The sequence below is a fragment of the Ahaetulla prasina genome, chromosome 1 (genome assembly GCF_028640845.1).
Source record: "Ahaetulla prasina isolate Xishuangbanna chromosome 1, ASM2864084v1, whole genome shotgun sequence".
Lineage (NCBI taxonomy): Eukaryota > Metazoa > Chordata > Lepidosauria > Squamata > Colubridae > Ahaetulla > Ahaetulla prasina.
In genome coordinates, this window is record NC_080539.1 from 195,847,681 (window position 1) to 195,866,962 (window position 19,282).

A 19,282-nucleotide genomic window follows, 5' to 3' on the forward strand; every position below is an offset into this window, starting at 1 on the left:
AAATTATACAGCAAGTTCTTTTTAAGCCAAAACTGTAAAATGGAACGCAGGGCTGCATAAAACAGATGTTTTTTGACTGCAAAGCACTGCATCCTAAGTGTTCCAGCAAAATGATTCAGATCGACTTGGCAGAAAAAAATGTGAGCCAATATGTGTGTTCCGTTTCATCAAAACAAAACTTGAAACAGGATTTCAGTGTTTCACCCTGGGGCAGGTGTCAGCAACCTGCTCTTTGGGCCCTCTGCTGTGGTTCCATTGGGTGATCCCACCACTGTTTGGCCCCACCCTTCCCAGTCACTCCTTGCCTAGCCTGAGAAGATAAGGGCGATGGTGGGGGATGGAGAAGCGGTCAAGGTTGATTCTGCAGTGCCTCACTCTTACTGGAGCTTCTTCTGGCCCTTGCTGGTGCTGGGTGTGCCTCAGTTGCTTGGGGAGACGCGCAACCTGCTCTCCACCCTGAGTCTTTGGCTTGTGGCATTACTCTGCTAGAGGAGTAAAGCTCAGAGGAGCAGGGAAAGGGGGCTGACCCTGGAAAGAGGGGGGAGATAGAAGGGAAGAGACACACACAGGCAGAGAGAAATAGAGAAGGGGGGAGAGATGGAGGCGAAGATAGAGAGGGAGAGATACGGGGGGGGGGGGAAAGATATATAGAGAGAGGGGGAGAGGGAGATGTCAAAAGGGTTTTGTGGTTCGTGTTTTTTAACAACTGGTTCTCTGTTCTAGTGACTGGCTGGGTAGGCATGGCAAGGGGTGGTGATCATGTGACTGGGTGGGAGTGAGTGACATCGAGCTTGCCACACCCACACAAGTTTTGTGGCTCCCCGTGTGTTCTTTTCTGTGAGAAACAGGTCCAAATGGCTTGAGTGTTTTAAGGTTGTAGACCTCGGCCCTGGGGGCTTGCACACAAATCCAGGCAGCCAGTATCAGCAGGAAAGATATAGAAAGCTGGAGCTTTGTTGCCCAAATTTTCTAGCTCTAGCTTTCCTTGAACTCAGTAGTACAATATTATTTGCCCTGTGTATACTATATGCTAAATGAAGGGAACATAGATTACTAGTAGAATGTCTGGGTTTTGAGTCTTTTTCAAAAGAAAGAAAAGTCCTTTCCAATCAGTTACATCCTCTAGAGCAGGGGTGTCCAAACTACGGCCCGCGGGCCAACTGCGGCCCACGGGTCAGTTTTTATTGGCCCGCAGCAAATTCTGAAAATATAATTGAATATGGCCCGCCGCCTTCACCATTCTGCGCTGTTGCAAAGAGGGTTGGGGCAGTTCAGCCGCCGAGCAGCAGGGGGAGCTCGCGCAGCAACGGAAAGGTGGCGCCTGCGTAGCTGCGCCGCCAAAATGGGCGACTCTGAGGATGAATTTCGGTGGCGGGATCCGCTGGAGCGGCGGCGGGGGGAAGCGGTGCGCGGGATAGGCACAGGCGCTGCTCCCGCCGCCGCCCCGTCCATCCCCCCGGAGTGCGGACTGAAGCGAGGCGGTGCCCCTCGGCTGCCCGGGAGGAAGAGGCAGCGGGAGGCGGACGGAGAGCCGCTGGTGGTTCCGGCCAAGTTCCGCTCGGAGGCCGGGCCAGGCGGGAGGCGGCCCAGGGCTGGTGAGTCAGGCGGGAGGCGGGGAGTGGGGGAAGAGGCTGAGGGATCGCCGCCTGGGAGCCACTGACTGCCACCTGCTCTCCGCCTAGAGGCGAAGGGCCACGGAGGCCGCCGCCCCGCTGCTGCTTCAAGGGCCGGAGGACGCCAGCCGCGGACTCAAGGTCCGGGCGGCCCTACTGCTTTTTGAGGCCCCGGCCGCGCCCCGCACGCCCCCGCTCCCCACCAGCTGCTGCAAAAGGGCCCCGGGTAATGCGAGGGCGGGCTGGCTGTGGGAGCTGAGCTGCTGACGGGCACCCGGCCGTAGCTCCTTGGGAGGCCGATCAGGTGCGTGGCTGCGGCGGCGTCGGGCTCTTCTCCGGGTCCTCCTTCCCTTGGGGGCAGCTGAGCCGTCGCTCTTTGCGGCGTTTCTGTCCCCGGAGCATCCCGAGGCCGAGTTCGCCTTCAATCCAAATATTACATTAAAAATCAACATAACACAAACACACACGTACACAAACATAGAGATACACATGCACATATATATAACTCACACACATATAGTATACTTAAGCCTAAACTGTGCATAGGGACTACCCAGACGGCTGAAAAAAGTGATTTCTGACAGGTTCTCACACTTTTGACTGGTCCTCACACGTACAACTATCTTTACATTTTGCACCCTATCTTGTAACCGTGGTGAAGAGAAGCAGTTGTGAAATGAGTGATATGGTTGTTAAAAATGCTGCAATGGGCATAAATGTGAGGATGGTCATAAGTGTGAGGACTGGTCAAAAATTACTTTTTTTAGCCCTCTGAGTAGTTTCTATGCCCATAGCCACATCCACTCAGTCACGAGCAGTTAGCCACGCCCACCAGTCACATGACCACCAAGCCACACCCCAAAATAAGCCACGCCCATTCGCCGCCCCCCCCCCCCCCCCGCGGCCCGGGCCTTTGCTTATTTTTCTGTATTTGGCCCTCACTCAAAAAAGTTTGGACACCCCTGCTCTAGAGACTAAGACATCCAGGCAGAAAGTATTCAATTCCAGTCAATCCATTAAGTTGTTTTTAAACTGTTTTAAAATATTTTGCTTATGCTCAACCTTACCCCAAAAGAATACGGAATATGGATTTCTCCTTCACTCAAAGATTCATCTGCAGTGGAGATTTCTGCATTGGGGAGGGGGGGCAAGAGAGAGAAGGCTGTTCAGGACCGAGGCCCACACAAGGACCAAATTCAAATCAATCCTTGCCTGTCTGGATGCCAATATTTACATCTTAAATGTAAAGTACATTAACAGAACAAAGAAGTAATCTTGAGTCATACTTGCATCCTTGCTCAGAAAATTCTTTTTGCACTTTCAGTGCCAAAGGGATAGACTGAAGAAATGCAGTAAACAGACCTCAAAGCAACACTTTCAAACATAGCTTTGCACCAAAGCATACCACAAACTGCTTCAGCAAGATCCAAAAGAGCATACATCCCTAAGATTAGGACGCCAACTAGTAAAGCATTTAAAAAAAAAAGCAAGCCACTCAAAGGCTCCATGGACAGACATAAATGGATGCAATGCTCAAAAGGCAAAGATGAACAAACACCATTAAAGAAGCAGAAGCAGCCAACCAACCAGCCTTCCATCAGTTTTCAAATGCATTCCAAATCAAAAACTCTAAAGGTACCTATCAATAGCATAGAAGACAATAACTAAACTTATGCTAGCTTGTGGGACTGAGGTGTTCATGTGTCATGATAATTATGGAGCTTTCAGAGTCATTATGAAATAGCTGATGATCCAATTGCATAGTGGGTTTAAGTGAATTCTCCTTAGATGGTTCATACATACTATTAAATCTGAGGGGAGTCTTATGAAATAAGCCATCCTCTGCTGTTCACCCATCTAACTTTTTAAACTCCTCCATTTCAGTGCTTTCAATGTCAGAGCAACTCACTATGTCAGGTAAAAAACTATTCAATTAATTAGAGGGGATTTGGTTCACCAGTGTAAAATCACAACTTGGAATTCCTTCCAAGATAAGAGTGGGACTACGGTAGAACCACCTTCTATCTCTGAAGCGAAGAATTCAAATTACAATATTTCCTTTTAGCCTACAAATTTCAATTGAAAACTCAATTTTTTAAAGTCAAATAGCTGAAGACAATAAATCACAACATTTCTGCTGCTATAGTTTTATTCCAGAAGCTACCACAACTTAAATTTTGTTGAAAGCTGCCACATCCATTGATTGTACATAATCTTCGAATGCAGTGATCTTCTCTTCCAACATATCAGTTCCAACTTTATCATCTTCAACTACACATTGAATTTGAAGTTTCTTTATTCCATAACCAACTGGAACTAGTTTGGCTAGAAAGATAATAAAACAACTGTTAAAACTGGTAATCTACTCTATGTTTATCCCCTATAATAGCTATTCAGTGTGGATAATGTGTAGAAGCAAGCATTCAGGAACTTGAATTACAGCTCCACTCATACAGAGACCCCCCTGAAATATAGCAACTAAGAAGTGAATTTAAAAGGGGGGAACTTAGATAGTCCCTGACATTCATCATTTTATAGGAGGACTCTAGCAGCACTCTATTTAGTTATGTCTTTTAATAAAATGTGTTAGTCTGGAAAAGTGCCACCAAGCTGATTTATGGCAATAATTTATTGCTATAAATGATGACTGTTGTAGAGACACAACCTTTGTCCTACAACATTCATCATTTAAGTTTCAAATGCTGTAGTAAACTTAGGTAATTTTCCTTCTTGGAACCTTTTAATAAACGTAAGTGCATTGAAGACATATGCAGGAGCAGCAATAAGCAATAAACCCAATTTAAGGTAACGTGCTAATGGCATTGTTGTTTGCAAGGAGGTAGGGTAGTCTGGTAAATTTAAAAGCTGTTTCCGTGTCGGTAGATATATACATTGTGCAAAAACAATGGAGAGATGAAGAGAATGATACTAGTTCACATACATCTCCTATCAGGTGCAAAGATAACTTTTATTTAAGAGGTTCTGTAGGGAAAAATAGGAACACGGTGGCTCAGTGGTTAAGATGCTGAGCTTGTCGATCGAAAGGTCGGCAGTTCAGCAGTTTGAATCCCTAGTGCCGCGTAACGGGGTGAGTTCCTGTTACTTGTCCCAGCTTCTGCCAACCTAGCAGTTCGAAAGCACGTAAAAAATTTAAGTAGAAAAATAGGGACCATCTTTGGTGGGAAGATAAGAGTGTTCTGTGTGCCTTTGGCGTTTAGTCATGCTGGCCACATGACCACAGAGACATCTTTGGATTGCGCTGGCTCTTGGGCTTTGAAACGGAGATGAGCACCGCCACCTAGAGTCAGGAACAACTAGCACATATGTGCGAGGGGAACCTTTATCTTTACCTTTTTTATAGGAAAAAATAATTTATTTATTTATTTATTTTATTTATTTTATTTTGTCACAACAATATATGTAGGTATCATACAAAAGATTATATAGTATATAACCACATATATGAGTAAATATAAGGAGGTATAAGCACATATATATATAGGAAGAAGAAAAGAAAAAAAACAATAGGACAGGAACGGTAGGCACGTTTGTGCGCTTATGCACGCCCCTTATGGTCCTCTTAGGAATGGGGTGAGGTCAATAGTAGAAAGTTTTTGGATAAAACTTTTAGGATTATGGGAAGAGACCACAGAGTCAGGTAAAGTATTCCAAGCACTGATGATTCTGTTACAGAAGTCATATTTTCTGCAATCTAGATTAAAGCGGTTGACATTAAGTTTAAATCTATTAGTTGCTCTAGTATTATTGCAATTAAAGCTGAAGTAGTCTTTGACAGGAAGGACATTACAATAGATGATTCTGTGAGTTAAACTTAGGTCTTGTCGAAGGCGACGGAGTTCCAAGTTTTCTAAGCCTAGGATTTCAAGTCTGGTGGGATAGGGTATTTTATTGGTTTCAGAGGAATGGAGAACTCTTCTTGTAAAATATTTCTGGACACGTTCAATTGTATTGATGTCAGAGATGTGGTGAGGGTTCCAAACAGGTGAGCTGTATTCTAGAATTGGTCTAGCAAATGTTTTATATGCTCTGGTTAGTAGTGTGGTGTTTTTGGAAAAGAAGCTACGCAAAATTAGGTTTACAACTCTTAGAGCTTTTTTTGCTATGTAGTTGCAGTGGGCTTTGGCACTTAGATCATTTGACATGAAAACTCCAAGGTCTTTAACGGGATGGGGGTCGTCTGTAAGGTAATGTCCATCTAGTATGTACTTAGTTTTGGGGTCTTTTTCCTATATGTAAGACTGAGCATTTGCTGGTTGAAATTTGGAGCTGCCAATTTTTAGACCAAGCAGTTAGATGATCAAGGTCGTTCTGAATGATAGAAGTATTGTCTGTGGTGTTGAATAGTTTGACATCATCAGCAAAGAGAACACAATTACTTGAGATGTGGTCTCAAAGATCATTAATGTATAGTATAAAGAGTGTTGGTCCAAAGACGCTGCCTTGAGGAACGCCACTCTTGACAGGAACAGGATTTGATAAAGCATTGCCAATTTTGATCACATGTTGTCTGTTAGACAGAAAAGCAGATATCCATTTGTGGAGGGTCCTGAGATGCCATAGGATGTTAGTTTTAGGGGAAGTTTATCGCATACTACTGAGTCAAAAGCTTTGCAGAAGTCTATGTAGATTGCATCTATTGATTTGCCTTGATCTAGATTTGAAGTCCATATGTTTTGCAGTGGAGAAGTTGTAAGTTACATGATAATTTTTTCCTGAAACCAAATTGTTTGTTGGAGAGTAGGTTGTTAGTTTCTAAGTGTGAGGTAATGGATTGGTTGATGATAGATTCCATGACTTTGCAGGTGACGCAGCAAAGGGAGATCGGTCTGTAGTTTTCGACTAAGCTGGGGTCTCCTTTTTTGAAGATAGGGATGACTGTGGCTAGTGACCAAAGTTTGGGAAGAGAACTGGTAGTGAAAGCTTTATCAAAGATAATACTTAGGGGTTCTGCTATATTAATGGAAAGTTTTTTTAAGAAGTATGCACATAGTCCATCGGGTCCAATAGAAAGCGATGGTTTTAAGTTGTGAAGAGCTTTTCCAACGTTGTCTTCTGTGAAATCTATATGAGTTAAATCATCATAGTCATTGCTGGTTCGTTTGTGGAATGTCGGATATGTGTTATCGGAGTTAACAAAAACTGAGCCAAAGAAAATGTTGAAGAGGTTTGCTTTGACTGTTTCGTCATTGCATTCTTTGTTGTTAGAATCTTTTAGTGGTGGGATGGATCTTGAGTCTTTAAGTTTATTGTTGACAAAATTATAAAAGGCACGATTGGAATGTGTGCAGAAGGTTCTCTTCTTGCTTGGTGTGGTAATTTGTGCATTCAGTTTTATTTGGTTGCATATGTTTCTGTAGCGGTTTTGAAATTTGTAACATAGCCTTTTTGTTTCTTTTCCAGAGGATTTTTTTGATTGAAGCTTTTTATTGATATGGGTAGTTTGTTTTCTTGGTCATGGTAGTCATTTGTGGTACATATAGTTTAATGACTCTATTGATTTCAAGTAGGAAGACTCTATAGTGGTTTTCAGCGGTTATGCAGGTTGCAAACAGATTTTGCCAGTCCAGAAATGAAAGATCGTTGTTTATAAGGTCGAATTGGCTTTTTGAAGTTGTAGTTGGGAGTACTGTTATGACGATTTAAGTATGGACGTATATTGAGACGAAAATCAATCATGCAGTGGTCACTGTTGGAAAAAGGTTCTTTAATTTGTAGTCCGTAAATTGAGTTTGAATTGTTGCAGAAGATGACGTCAAGGCAGTTGTTGAGTCTTGTATTGTTAGTTACAAGTTGTTCAAGACCTAGGTTTGTAACAGCGTTGTATAGTGTAGTATGGATTGGGTCAGTTGAACATTCATTAGTTGTCCAGTTAATGAGAGGTAGATTTAGGTCACCCAGGAAGATGAGAGGATATGGGCAAGAGGTAGCCCATGTTAGCATTGAGGTTAGCATATTTGCATGGGTAATGTCATAGTCAGGGGCTCTGTAGCATAGTAAGAATCGAAGAGTAGTGTCAAGGGATAGGTCGCATACTATAGTTTCAGGAAAAGAGTTTATGTGCTACTTGGATATTTTTTAGATTCAGTGACTTTTTGTAAAAGATAGCCACTCCACCACCTCTTCGGTTTTCACGATCTGATCGATAGACTTGATATTCTTTGTTTGAGATAATGGAGTCAGGAAGGGATGAGTTCAGCCATGTTTCACAAACAAAAATGATATCAAATGTGCCACTGTTTAATAAGAGGATCAATTCAGGTAATTTGCTTCTTGCATTTATCAATTTGCATTTGAGATCTGAAGTGATTGGTGTTGAAGAGGTAAGGGGCGTGCATACCTAGTTTTGGACGTTAGTAGGTTGGGGGTTGTGTACAACAGACGGTTGTATAGATGGTTGGATGGTAGTTTGGTTGTTGGATGGATGATTAGATGTCTGGTTGGGTGGATTGTTGGATGAAAATTATATAATTATATATTTATTATAAATTATAATTATAAATATATAATATTTATAATTATATATATATATATATATATATATATATATATATATATATATATATATATATATATATATATATATATATAATTATATATATTATATAAAAATATAGAGGTGAAAATTCACCTCTATATGCATCTCAGACTCTCAAAGAAGATGTGATAAGGTACTGTAAATTACAGGGCCATCAGAATTCAATGACCTAGTTTAGGAGCTCTGGTGGCGACCTAGTCTAGGAGCTCTGGTGGCGACCTAGTCTAGGAGCTCTGGTGGCGACCTAGTCTAGGAGCTCTGGTGGCGACCTAGTCTAGGAGCTCTGGTGGCGACCTAGTCTAGGAGCTCTGGTGGCGACCTAGTCTAGGAGCTCTGGTGGTGCAGTGGTTAGAGTGCAATATTGCAGGCAAACTTTCCGACAGCCTGAGTTCGATTTTGACAAGACTCAAGGTTAACTTAGCCTTCCATCCTTCTGAGGTCAGTAAAATGGAGACTCAGGTTCTTAGGAGCAATATGCAAATAATGCTGACATTATAAACCACCCAGTGTGCTGTGAAGCACTATGGGTGGTATATAAGTCTAAATACTATTAGTCCACAACAAGGCCAAAATTCCATTTTGGGGTACTCAGTAAGAAATTTGACTGGCTCTACTACACCAGTTCTCAACAATAAGCCCATGATTTTGTGAAATGGAAACAATAAACTCTATGAACTTTTGGGGACGTGATTTAAGAAGCAATTCAACTATACATAGATCTTATGCTTATTACTCTAAAAGTCATATTTTTTCTATCTCCAAGTGATTACTTACAAGATCCCCAGACTAAGCCATCAGCCTGAATGCTTCGGACACACTCCTCCAATTTGGACATATCTGTCTCATCGTCCCAAGGTTTTACATCTAATAAAATGGATGACTTGGCAACCAGTGCTGGTTCTAGAATGAGACTTGAGAACGTCCAAGACACTTCCAATCTTACACGGGAGAAAACCCGAACAACCAAAGACCTCTCTCTCTCTCTCTCTCTCTCTCTATATATATATATATATATATATATATACACACACACACACACACACATAAAAATAATAAATATATATATAATTATAAATTATATAATTATATATATTATATAAAAATATAGAGGTGAAAATTCACCTCTATATGCATCTCAGACTCTCAAAGAAGATGTGATAAGGTACTGTAAATTACAGGGGCCATCAGAATTCAATGACCTAGTTTAGGAGCTCTGGTGGCGACCTAGTCTAGGAGCTCTGGTGGTGCAGTGGTTAGAATGCAATATTGCAGGCAAACTTTCCGACAGCCTGAGTTCGATTTTGACAAGACTCAAGGTTAACTTAGCCTTCCATCCTTCTGAGGTCAGTAAAATGAAGACTCAGATTCTTAGGAGCAATATGCAAATAATGCTGACATTATAAACCACCCAGTGTGTGCTGTGAAGCACTATGGGTGGTATATAAGTCTAAATACTATTAGTCCACAACAAGGCCAAAATTCCATTTTGGGGTACTCAGTAAGAAATTTGACTGGCTCTACTACACCAGTTCTCAACAATAAGCCCATGATTTTGTGAAATGGAAACAATAAACTCTATGAACTTTTGGGGACATGATTTAAGAAGCAATTCAACTATACATAGATCTTATGCTTATTACTCTAAAAGTCATATTTTTTCTATCTCCAAGTGATTACTTACAAGATCCCCAGACTAAGCCATCAGCCTGAATGCTTCGGACACACTCCTCCAATTTGGACATATCTGTCTCATCGTCCCAAGGTTTTACATCTAATAAAATGGATGACTTGGCAACCAGTGCTGGTTCTAGAGAAACCAAAGAATAACTCAATAAAAGCAGGTTGTTTTACATAATTTCAAGAAGTTCTAGCAATTGCCAAAGTAGTGCAAGATTGGAAGATGTGGAGAGACCTGGTCCAGAGAATTGCCAAGAGTCAGACATGACTGAATGGATAACATCATCATAGCAACTGTATTGTAACAAATTTCCTTACACAACCTAATGATAGTATTCAAAAAAATGTTATTGTTTCTACTTAGAAAAAAGCTAAAAGTATCACACACTAAATATTTAAAACTTCTCAACTGCAAAATAAGATTAAATTTATTCAGCACAGGAGAAGAATACAAGATATGATATTGTTCGTTACACCAAAACTCTCTTCTCCTGGTTGGGAAAGGAGCATTCTGCAAGCGTAACGGCTATTTTCCCACAGTTGGAATCCTGCAACTGCTACAGCACAGAACAGTTTCAGGCCAGTACCTGTGGAATCACATATTTGCTATGAAATCAGTATTTTACCATTGACAGAAAAACACCTAATTTAAGCAGGATGTTGTACTACTTCTATAGTCCTGGGAATTTATCTTCACCTGTATTCAGACATTTGAACTGTAATGACAGACTTCAAATCAAAGCAATACCTGCAGTAAGAAATATATCTGTAATACTTATACGCAGTGATTTTAGATAGATTTTGGTTAATCTAGGAAATAATTCAGACTAAGTAAATTTAAGGAGTGCTGAAGGGCTAATAACTTACTTTTGGCCTTCTTTGATTCATACTGAGCAAGCCGTTCCTCCCTTAACTTTTTTGCTTCTTCGCTTTCCTGAAGAAATGAAGAAACAAAGTTAAATAAAATAAAGCAATTATTTCCTTATCAAGCTCAAACTCAACTGGATCTTTCAGAAAAACAAATCATCATAATTTCAGACGAAAGATAGTGATTTGGTTTTATTCATCATGTCATCAATTTAAAGCTTTAAAAACGATATTTTAATATTAAAACACCATCTACAGACAACTTTAATATGCATTACAGAATATAAGGTAAAGCCTCCCCTCAAGTGGGGCATGATTCCTGATTTCATGGTTACTACTACATGTCCACAGTTCTCTTGACAAAAACACAAAACTGCTTTGCAACTGCTATCTTCTAGAACATTTTTTATTTGTTTTCCCAGTCTAGACTACTGCCCTAGGCTTTCCCAGAAGTCATCCATACAAAATTTACTGTGATTTAAGCCTACTTAGCTTTTTTAAAAGTCAGTAAAGGTTGGAAAGATTGTGCTATCTACCATAGTTTTACAGAGTAAAGCATTATCTAATGATTTCTTAGGTTTATACCAAGTGTTTCCACTAAAATATAGCACACAGACAAAAAAGGCTAACATTAATATACAATAAATTCAAAAATAAGATAAAATTAACGTAACTGCAAATCTTAAGTTACAACACAACCCATCAATTAAATGGCTAAATAAAAGATTGAATTATTTTGCAAAGTTAAAGGGTTTATTTTTCATAGTCTAAAATCACCTATTAGGGAAAAACTGTTGCCCAATATGATCACTTGGAACCAGCTATTACCATAAATTATTGTTCAAATGTACTCATATCTGTCATTATTTTGTAGTGAAGGAACAGCTTAGGATCTAAAAGACTTCTCAAAACGAGCATAATCCTTTTATTGATATATAAGAAACAAAATATTCTGGATACAACGAAATTCTAACAACTTCAACGATTACCAAAGGCCCAGATTTATCAGGTAACCCCAAAAGACACTATGGCCAAATTGCATTGAAGGCCACAGAAAGTTCCAAAACGAATAAAGCCACATTCCAATGCACCACTCTTTTCATTCACCAAACAAATTTTTATTTCACATCCTTGTTTAAATCCCAAATGAAATTGATTTAGACACTCAAGTATATCTGAGATACAATTGCAAAGCTACCTTCTTGGTCGTATTAGACCACAGTATATGGTATTTACATTTAGCATATTAATTACTAAATTCTACTGGGTCAGTGGAAAGCTTTTTTAATAACCATAAAGCAGTAACAGGGCCAGTTCCATTTTCATTGTTAGGAATGATTTAAAAACTAGCAACGCTAATTTCCTTCCAAATCTTATATCCCTTTGCAAGATATAGGATCTGAAAGGAATCTCAATAAGATAAACTGACTCGGTTCAAAACTGTAGGCCAAATCTGCCAGATAATGTCAAATTACTAAGTCTTCTTTGCAGCGCCCTCATCTCCAGCTCCAAGTGGACTCTGTAGTGTGTTTGTCTCTAAACTAAGTGGAAACAATGTGTCCATTTTGCTCCAGTGCCCTCACTCTCAGTTAAATGAAGGAATGACCTGGCTCTATTGGGAGTTCATGCTGCTTAGAAAAAGCAAGCCTGAGTTATGTGAGATAATTTATATTGGTTGTGGCTTCAATTGTAAGATGAAAAAGTTACATTTTTTTCTTAAATAACTGAGATAGTTATTAGGAGCCATTTGGCTCTTGAGGTGAAACATTTTTCCTCACACACCATCCCTACAGAATTTCATGTTGGCAGCCAGTCTAAGGCTATCAAGAGAATGGTCCTTCTATAGAAGAGAGTATTTGTAACTATGTGGTCCTCTGTGCTCTCTGAGCTTGTCTGTTTTTTTGCAGAGGTATCACTACACTACTAGCATCATCATTGGTAGTAGGAAATAGGGTTTGCTCTCATTTAAATTGATCTTTCTATGCAATAGATTTTACACACAACAGTTCCTCCTTCAGACCACCAACCAACTGAAAAGAATTCCAAATCAACCGTGTACCTTGCTTCACACATGGGGCTGATATGATTTAGGGTTAGATGTGATTGTAATGGCAAACAGAAAATATTAAGCTGGGCAACCTCTGAAGGAACTTTGAAATCCTTCAACTAAGAAGCTAAATATATTCCATTACAATTCTGTTATGTGCAAGCTAGCCCAACTGGGCAGTATTGTAGATAGTACAATAAACACAGTGTTTAAACCATTTAATCTTAACTGCATTATATTCTATTACATAATTCAATTAACTTCATGCTGCTTTTTATGTAAGCCCCACACAAAATTAACAGGAAGAAGCTTGGGGTACCTCATCTTCATCAGAACCAAAAAGGTCAATGTCATCTTCATCTTTGTTATCTCCACCTGTGCCTGTACTGTCTTCAACATCTGCAGGGCCATATTTTCCCAAAGCTTTCTTCACACCAGGCAGACTAGAAAACAGACGGCATTTAATTGTTGACCATAAATTCCTATTACTTCAATGTGGTCCAGAATAAAGCTGTAGAAGTGCAGCCTCCCTTTGCCAACCAATTAACAGCTGTCCTTAAACATACTGACATTTCAAAGGTAGATGCCAACTTCATAGGCACCTGATGCCCTGCAGGCAAACTGCAATTTAAATGGTTACTTATAATGTATCTCCAGCACAGGTTTGAGCATCAGTAAGTGAGACTTGCTGTCATTGATTCAGCTAACATTGCCAGGTGCCTTCAGAGGTTTTTATTTATTACTAAATATAAAATCAGATTAAATAACATTTTCTGAAATTGGGAATTTTCTAAATCTACTTACATAAGATTTAGTTTATGTGGATTATGAAAGCTTGTTTTAAAGTGTAAGCACTCCATTTCTTGTATAGGTAATCCTTGACTTATAATCATTTAACAGAAAATGTCAGTTTGCCAGAAAAATCAGTTATGATCTAAATTTGAACTTACAACTGTCACCCTAGTCCTGCAATCATGTGATTACACTTCAGGCATTTGACAGATAGTTTGCAATTATGTTTTTTGCTGGGTTTTGGCAAAAAATGACATTGGTTAAGTTGGATTCCTACTTGCAACAAGTGATTCAATTTATGACAACTGAAAAAATAGTTGTAAAACTGAGTCATGTGATGACTTATGACTGCAACAACTTACAACAGAAATTCTGATCCCAATTAAGAACTACCTGAAAGTTTATAATGCAATTTGTTCAATGGCATTCATCAGGACAAGTGAATTACAAATTTAAAACTACCCAGTTATATAAATACTAATATAGAGATCTTACTTTCTTAGAAATACAGAATGGTGAATTTTATATTAATGGCTACTATACAAAAGTGGGAAATATTTAAGTTTCATTTTGTTCAGAGAAAAACATATTCAGGTGAGCAAGCAGGCAAGGTTCATGCATGTTGTCGTCTTTTTCTCTTTGGAACTCTCCATCTTTCCAGTGCCTTCTCCCACCCAGAATCATTTTTGATAGCGAGATGGGCAATATATAGCCTATCTCAATGCCTTTTCTCCCTTGTCACAATCTCAGTATGATACACTCCAAGGAATCTCCATATTCCCAAATCTTCCCTTCTCTCCCTCCCCTTATCCACCAATATCCCTGGTCTTTTCCCCATTCCTCTCCCAAACTACTTCTGCCTGGATTAAAATAGCCCTGGTGTTCTGATCTAGACCAGAAGAGTCCAACATCTACATTTTTGGAAACATGGACCATCCTCGGCAGCTTCCTATGCAAAGAATATTTTCCATATCCCCATTGGAGAAATACCTCAAACTCTAGATTTCTGAAAAAAAAATTATATTTCTGTGATCTTCATCTGAAACACAAACTGTAGGCAGACCAGAAACAGAAATGCAAATAGCAGAAATGAGCCTCACCTTGCTTTTTGTTTTTCATAAGATTTAATGTGGTTGTACCACCGGAGGGCATGGTATAACTCGGAAGGAGGGGATGAACCAACTGCTTCAAATACAGCAACATCTGCCTGCGATGGAATATACCTGCAGGAAACATAATCATGAATTTTAATTAGCAAAGCCACTTTAACTTACCAAAGTCTGTACCATAATAACTATAAATTAAACACCAATCGTATGGATTCTATAGTAGCTTTGCAACTTTCACTTTTGGGAAAATTACAGTGGCTGAACTTGTTAACAGTTGACACTAGGTGGCTCTTCAGATGCAACTGTCTGATGGGAACTAGCAGACCTTTCCCTTTCATATCCAGTTCACTAACGTTTGAATAGAGCAACTCTGTCCTGGGGTTAAATTGTGACCTTCAGATCTGGTTCTTTACTAGGATGGATTGACCACAGCCATAATGTATGTTCATACTGAAGTAGATGGATTAAAAGAAAAGAGGAGCAGGAATTCCTTGTCAAAAGCAATAATTTGAAGTTGCAGCTTCATTTATATCTGACATACCTAGGTATGTGTGTTTGTGTATTAAATCTACCAATTAACCTCGAATAAAAATTGTTCTGTGCCACTGACAACTCAGGCTCACAAACTAGTTTCAATTCCCCCCTTCATTCCATAATGTTTCATTAGCTATAATCAAACTAGCTAATTGCAAAGTTCATTTCCAACACAACCTCATTTAACAAAATAGACCTGACATCTTCCATAGGACCTTTTGAGATGCAGAAGATTTCGACCGAAATCCCTGCTGGGCGGTCTTTCATTAGCCAATTCATTCCCTTCGTGGAGCACGTTCTCAGCAATAAAATAACCTCAGGTTTTCGAACAACGAAACCAAGGTAAGGTAGATAAAAAACATGTTGAACGTTGCAGGGATGATGGCGATGAGAATGATGTTGAATTTGTTATAATGCAACTACGGCCCTTGCCTTCGATATTTTTATAAACGAGTGGTAAGAAGAAACGCCCGCTCTTTTACTCTTTATCTGATCGCATGGTGGCTATTAAAGCTCCCAGCCAGGCCTCACCGCAGGGACCCTCCCCCAACTTTACTTGGGAAAGCGTGTCAACGAAGGGCCTACAACGCCGAGAGCGAGCGGAGAAAGAAACGCTTTTCTCATAGGTTTCCCTCGCACAGCAAGACAAGACGCCAGAAAGCTGCTGTCTGGGCCCCTCACCCCTCGATGTAACTTTTATCTGCCAAGAAGGAGTTCAGGAGCTGCAGGCCGGAGGCAGATTTCAGGTCCCCAAATCCCATGATGGCGCCGAAGTTGTCAGTTGCAATGGGAGGAAGAAAAACCTCCAGCCGGCAACGTCCCACCAGCACACCGCCGACCCAAAGAGGACGCGTCTCTTCTCTGCGGCGCTTATATACACCACAACGGATCCTTCCGCACGTACTTCCTTAGCGATAATATCCTTCCGCCGCGCACGCCCCTCGTTTTTCCCCTCTGCCCTCCAGAGAAAGTCGCGCGCGTTTTCCGGCCGGTTTTTCCTGGCGGCCGGAAATTACCGAGCGTCTCGCGGAAATTGCCGACGGCACCGCCATTATTTTGCTGGAGAGAGTGTTAGAGGGGAGTTCTGTTTTGAGGTCGAGGAGCCTCCCCGGCCGCGGAGGTAACAAGGGGGGAAAAAACGGTGGCGGGCGGTTGGTCGAGCGAGCGAGAAGGCAGTCCCTTAAGGAGGGCTTCCTCCGGGCGCTGCGAAGGAGGAGGCGGGAGGGGCTTGACGGGGACGCCCTTGACCGAGGTCTACCACCTTTGTGGACTTGCTTTGTTTTCTTTTTGCCGCCCCTCCCGCTGCCAGTGGAGAACTCCGTCCTTCCTCTCACCTGCGCGGTCTCCTCCTCCATTGGTCTGTAAACGCAACGGGGCCCCTTCAGGGAGCCTTCGGTGCAAACCGGGTTCCTAAGCGCGTATGAAGTGTTATCATCACGTGGCAAGGAGCGCGCAGGAACCCCAGAAGGTTAGAAAGGACGGAGAGGTCGCGGGGATGTGCAAGTGCAGTTCAGCTCATCGAGCTCCGTCTGATTCCTTGTTAATTCAATACGCGTGGTGTAGGGCAAGTCTACGAATCAGTTTAATATCTTGATTTTAAAAAAAATACACATTCAGCAATCTAGCTTTAAGGCTTCCAGTGAAGCCCGCCCCCCGTAATGTTACCGTACTGTTCTTGCGAGAGTCACCGTGCGATCTTGGTAACGTTTGTGCGTATGTTTAATTAGATTTTGGTTTTAGCGTGTTCGGTGTTACAATAGCAAATGTTATCCGTCCTGGCTCCTGAAGGCTGCAGCTTTTAAAACCAAAGTTGCATTCATTTTGCACCGAGGTTGCTGGACTGTTTACCATATGTAGCTACCTAAGATTGCACGGTTGCCCCCGGAAGTGTGCTGCAGTCTGTTGACAACCAAGCTTCTTTCCATTAGAAATGTTTATTGGCAGTGCTTATGCGACTTGCTCAGGACTGACATTTACCTGGGGATGTTAGTAATAATTGCCATCGAGTAACAGGTCCTATTATTTTATATTAAGTAACAATTACAAAGCCTTTCTTAACATTTTTTCAGTAGCAGAACAGAAGTTTGAAAGGGGTGCCATTTAATTAAACTGAATCCAATACTGTTTGAATTGAAACTATAGATACTGCTTATGTTAATAAACATAACATATTTAAAATTCCTTGTATTTTATAAAAGTTGCAAACAAAATCAATAGTTGTAAATACTCAGTTTCACCCACTTGTTAAAAGTCTGGGTGCCTTCTCTTGCTCACGAATTCCTGATTCTTAAAATTTAGGAATTCATAGGACATGGTGTTAGCTGAAAAATATATCTCTGAATAGAGATTTGGATTTAAGATTTTTGGCTCAGTTTCAGAACAACTGAAGATTTCAAACCATCAAATCTATATAAAAAGGTTGAGCTGCAGTCTATAAATTGATTGTGATCTAGAGGATATTGCTATGAAAGTGTTAGCTATTCCTATTGGGACAATCTTAAAATCATTGTTTGGATTGTAGTGTATTTTAACTATATATGCTCACAGTACCTTGCTATTATTAAAAAGACACTTGTGATGTGTAAAGTACAGTGAAAAAATGATTAACAGAGTTGGAAGGGATCTTGTAGGTCATCTAGTCCAACCCCTGCCCAAGCAGGAGACCCTACACCATTTCTGACAAATGGCAGTCCAATCTCTTCCTGAAAGCTTCCAGTGATGTAACTCCCACAATTTCCAAAGGCAAGCTGTTCCATTAGTTGATCTCACTATCAGAAAATTTCTTCTTATTTCCTGGTTGAATCTTTCCTTGTTCAGTTTCCATCCATTATTCCTTGTCTGGCCTTCAGGTGCTTTGGAAAATAGTTTGACCCCTTCCTCTCTGTTGCAGCCCCTCAAATAGCTATTGTATCTTCCCTGTCCTTCTCTTCACTAGACTAGCCCTGCCAATTCCTGTAACCGTTCTTTATATGTTTTAGTCTCCAGTCCCCTTATCATCCTGGTTGCTCTTCTCTGCACTTTTTCTAGAATCTCAACATTTTTTATAGTATGGTGACCAAAACTGGATGCAGTACTCTGGGTGTGCTCTTACTAAGGCTTTATAGAGTGGTATTAGTACCTCACTTGATCTTGATTGTATCCCTCTGTTAATGCAATTTAGGTTTGCATTAGCTTTTTTGGCTGCCACTGCACACTTCTGGCTCATATTTAGCTGGTTGTCCACTAAGACTCTCATGATTTCTCTCACAGTTACTATTAAGTCTAGTTTCACCCAGTCTATATGTTTATGTTTGGTTTTTCTTGCCTAAATGTAGAACTTTACTTTTCTCTACATCGAATTTCATTTTGTTGGATAGGGCCCAGTGCTCAAGTCTGTCAAGATCCATCTGGATCTTGAGCCTATCTTCTAGGGTGTTAGCTATTCCTATACTAGGGTGTTAGTATTATCTGCAAATTTGGTAAGTTCCCCTTCTATTCCCTCATCTAAATCATTTATGAAGATATTGAAGAATACTGGACCTAAGATGGAATCTTGTGGTACCCCACTGCTTATTTCCCTCCATGTAGACTTAGACCCATTAAGGACTACTCACTGAGTATGGTTTGTCAGCCAGTTGCGAATCCATCTGGTGGTGATGCTGTCTATCCCACTTTTTCTAGAATCTCAACATTTTTTATAGTATGGTGACCAAAACTGGATGCAGTACTCTGGGTGTGCTCTTACTAAGGCTTTATAGAGTGGTATTAGTACCTCACTTGATCTTGATTGTATCCCTCTGTTAATGCAATTTAGGATTGCATTGGCTTTTTTGGCTGCCACTGCATACTTCTGGCTCATATTTAGCTGGTTGTCCACTAAGACTCTCATGATTTCTCTCACAGTTACTATTAAGTCTAGTTTCACCCAGTCTATATGTTTATTTTTGGTTTTTCTTGCCTAAATGTAGAACTTTACTTTTCTCTACATCGAATTTCATTTTGTTAGATAGGGCCCAGTGCTCAAGTCTGTCAAGATCCATCTGGATCTTGAGCCTATCTTCTAGGGTGTTAGCTATTCCTATACTAGGGTGTTAGTATTATCTGCAAA

The 19,282-nt window shown here is 40.6% G+C and overlaps 2 protein-coding genes and 2 non-coding genes across 4 annotated transcripts in view; 1 reads left to right on the top strand and 3 right to left on the bottom strand.

The window, feature by feature from the left end:
* Positions 1-3,744: 3,744 nt before the first annotated feature.
* EEF1B2 (eukaryotic translation elongation factor 1 beta 2) lies at positions 3,745-16,044 on the bottom strand. Its single transcript, XM_058186620.1, has 6 exons — positions 15,877-16,044; positions 14,653-14,775; positions 13,080-13,203; positions 10,714-10,780; positions 9,851-9,976; positions 3,745-3,938 (listed from the first exon to the last, which is right to left on the bottom strand). Exons 1-6 carry the CDS (start codon positions 15,954-15,956, stop codon positions 3,784-3,786), a joined length of 675 nt encoding a protein of 224 aa, XP_058042603.1. The 5' UTR covers positions 15,957-16,044; the 3' UTR covers positions 3,745-3,783.
* Positions 10,308-10,441, bottom strand: LOC131189391 (small nucleolar RNA SNORA41). Its single transcript, XR_009153005.1, has one exon. It is a non-coding gene; the product is annotated as a small nucleolar RNA SNORA41 (small nucleolar RNA).
* LOC131189378 (small nucleolar RNA SNORD51) lies at positions 10,849-10,924 on the bottom strand. The gene has a single exon (XR_009152992.1). It is a non-coding gene; the product is annotated as a small nucleolar RNA SNORD51 (small nucleolar RNA).
* A 137-nt stretch (positions 16,045-16,181) lies between the features above and the next one.
* Positions 16,182-19,282, top strand: part of NDUFS1 (NADH:ubiquinone oxidoreductase core subunit S1) — a 33,903-nt gene continuing 30,802 nt past the window's right edge. Inside the window, exon 1 of the mRNA XM_058186520.1 lies at positions 16,182-16,315. The gene's annotated coding sequence lies outside the window, so the exon portion shown is untranslated. The remainder of the gene's footprint in view (positions 16,316-19,282) is intronic.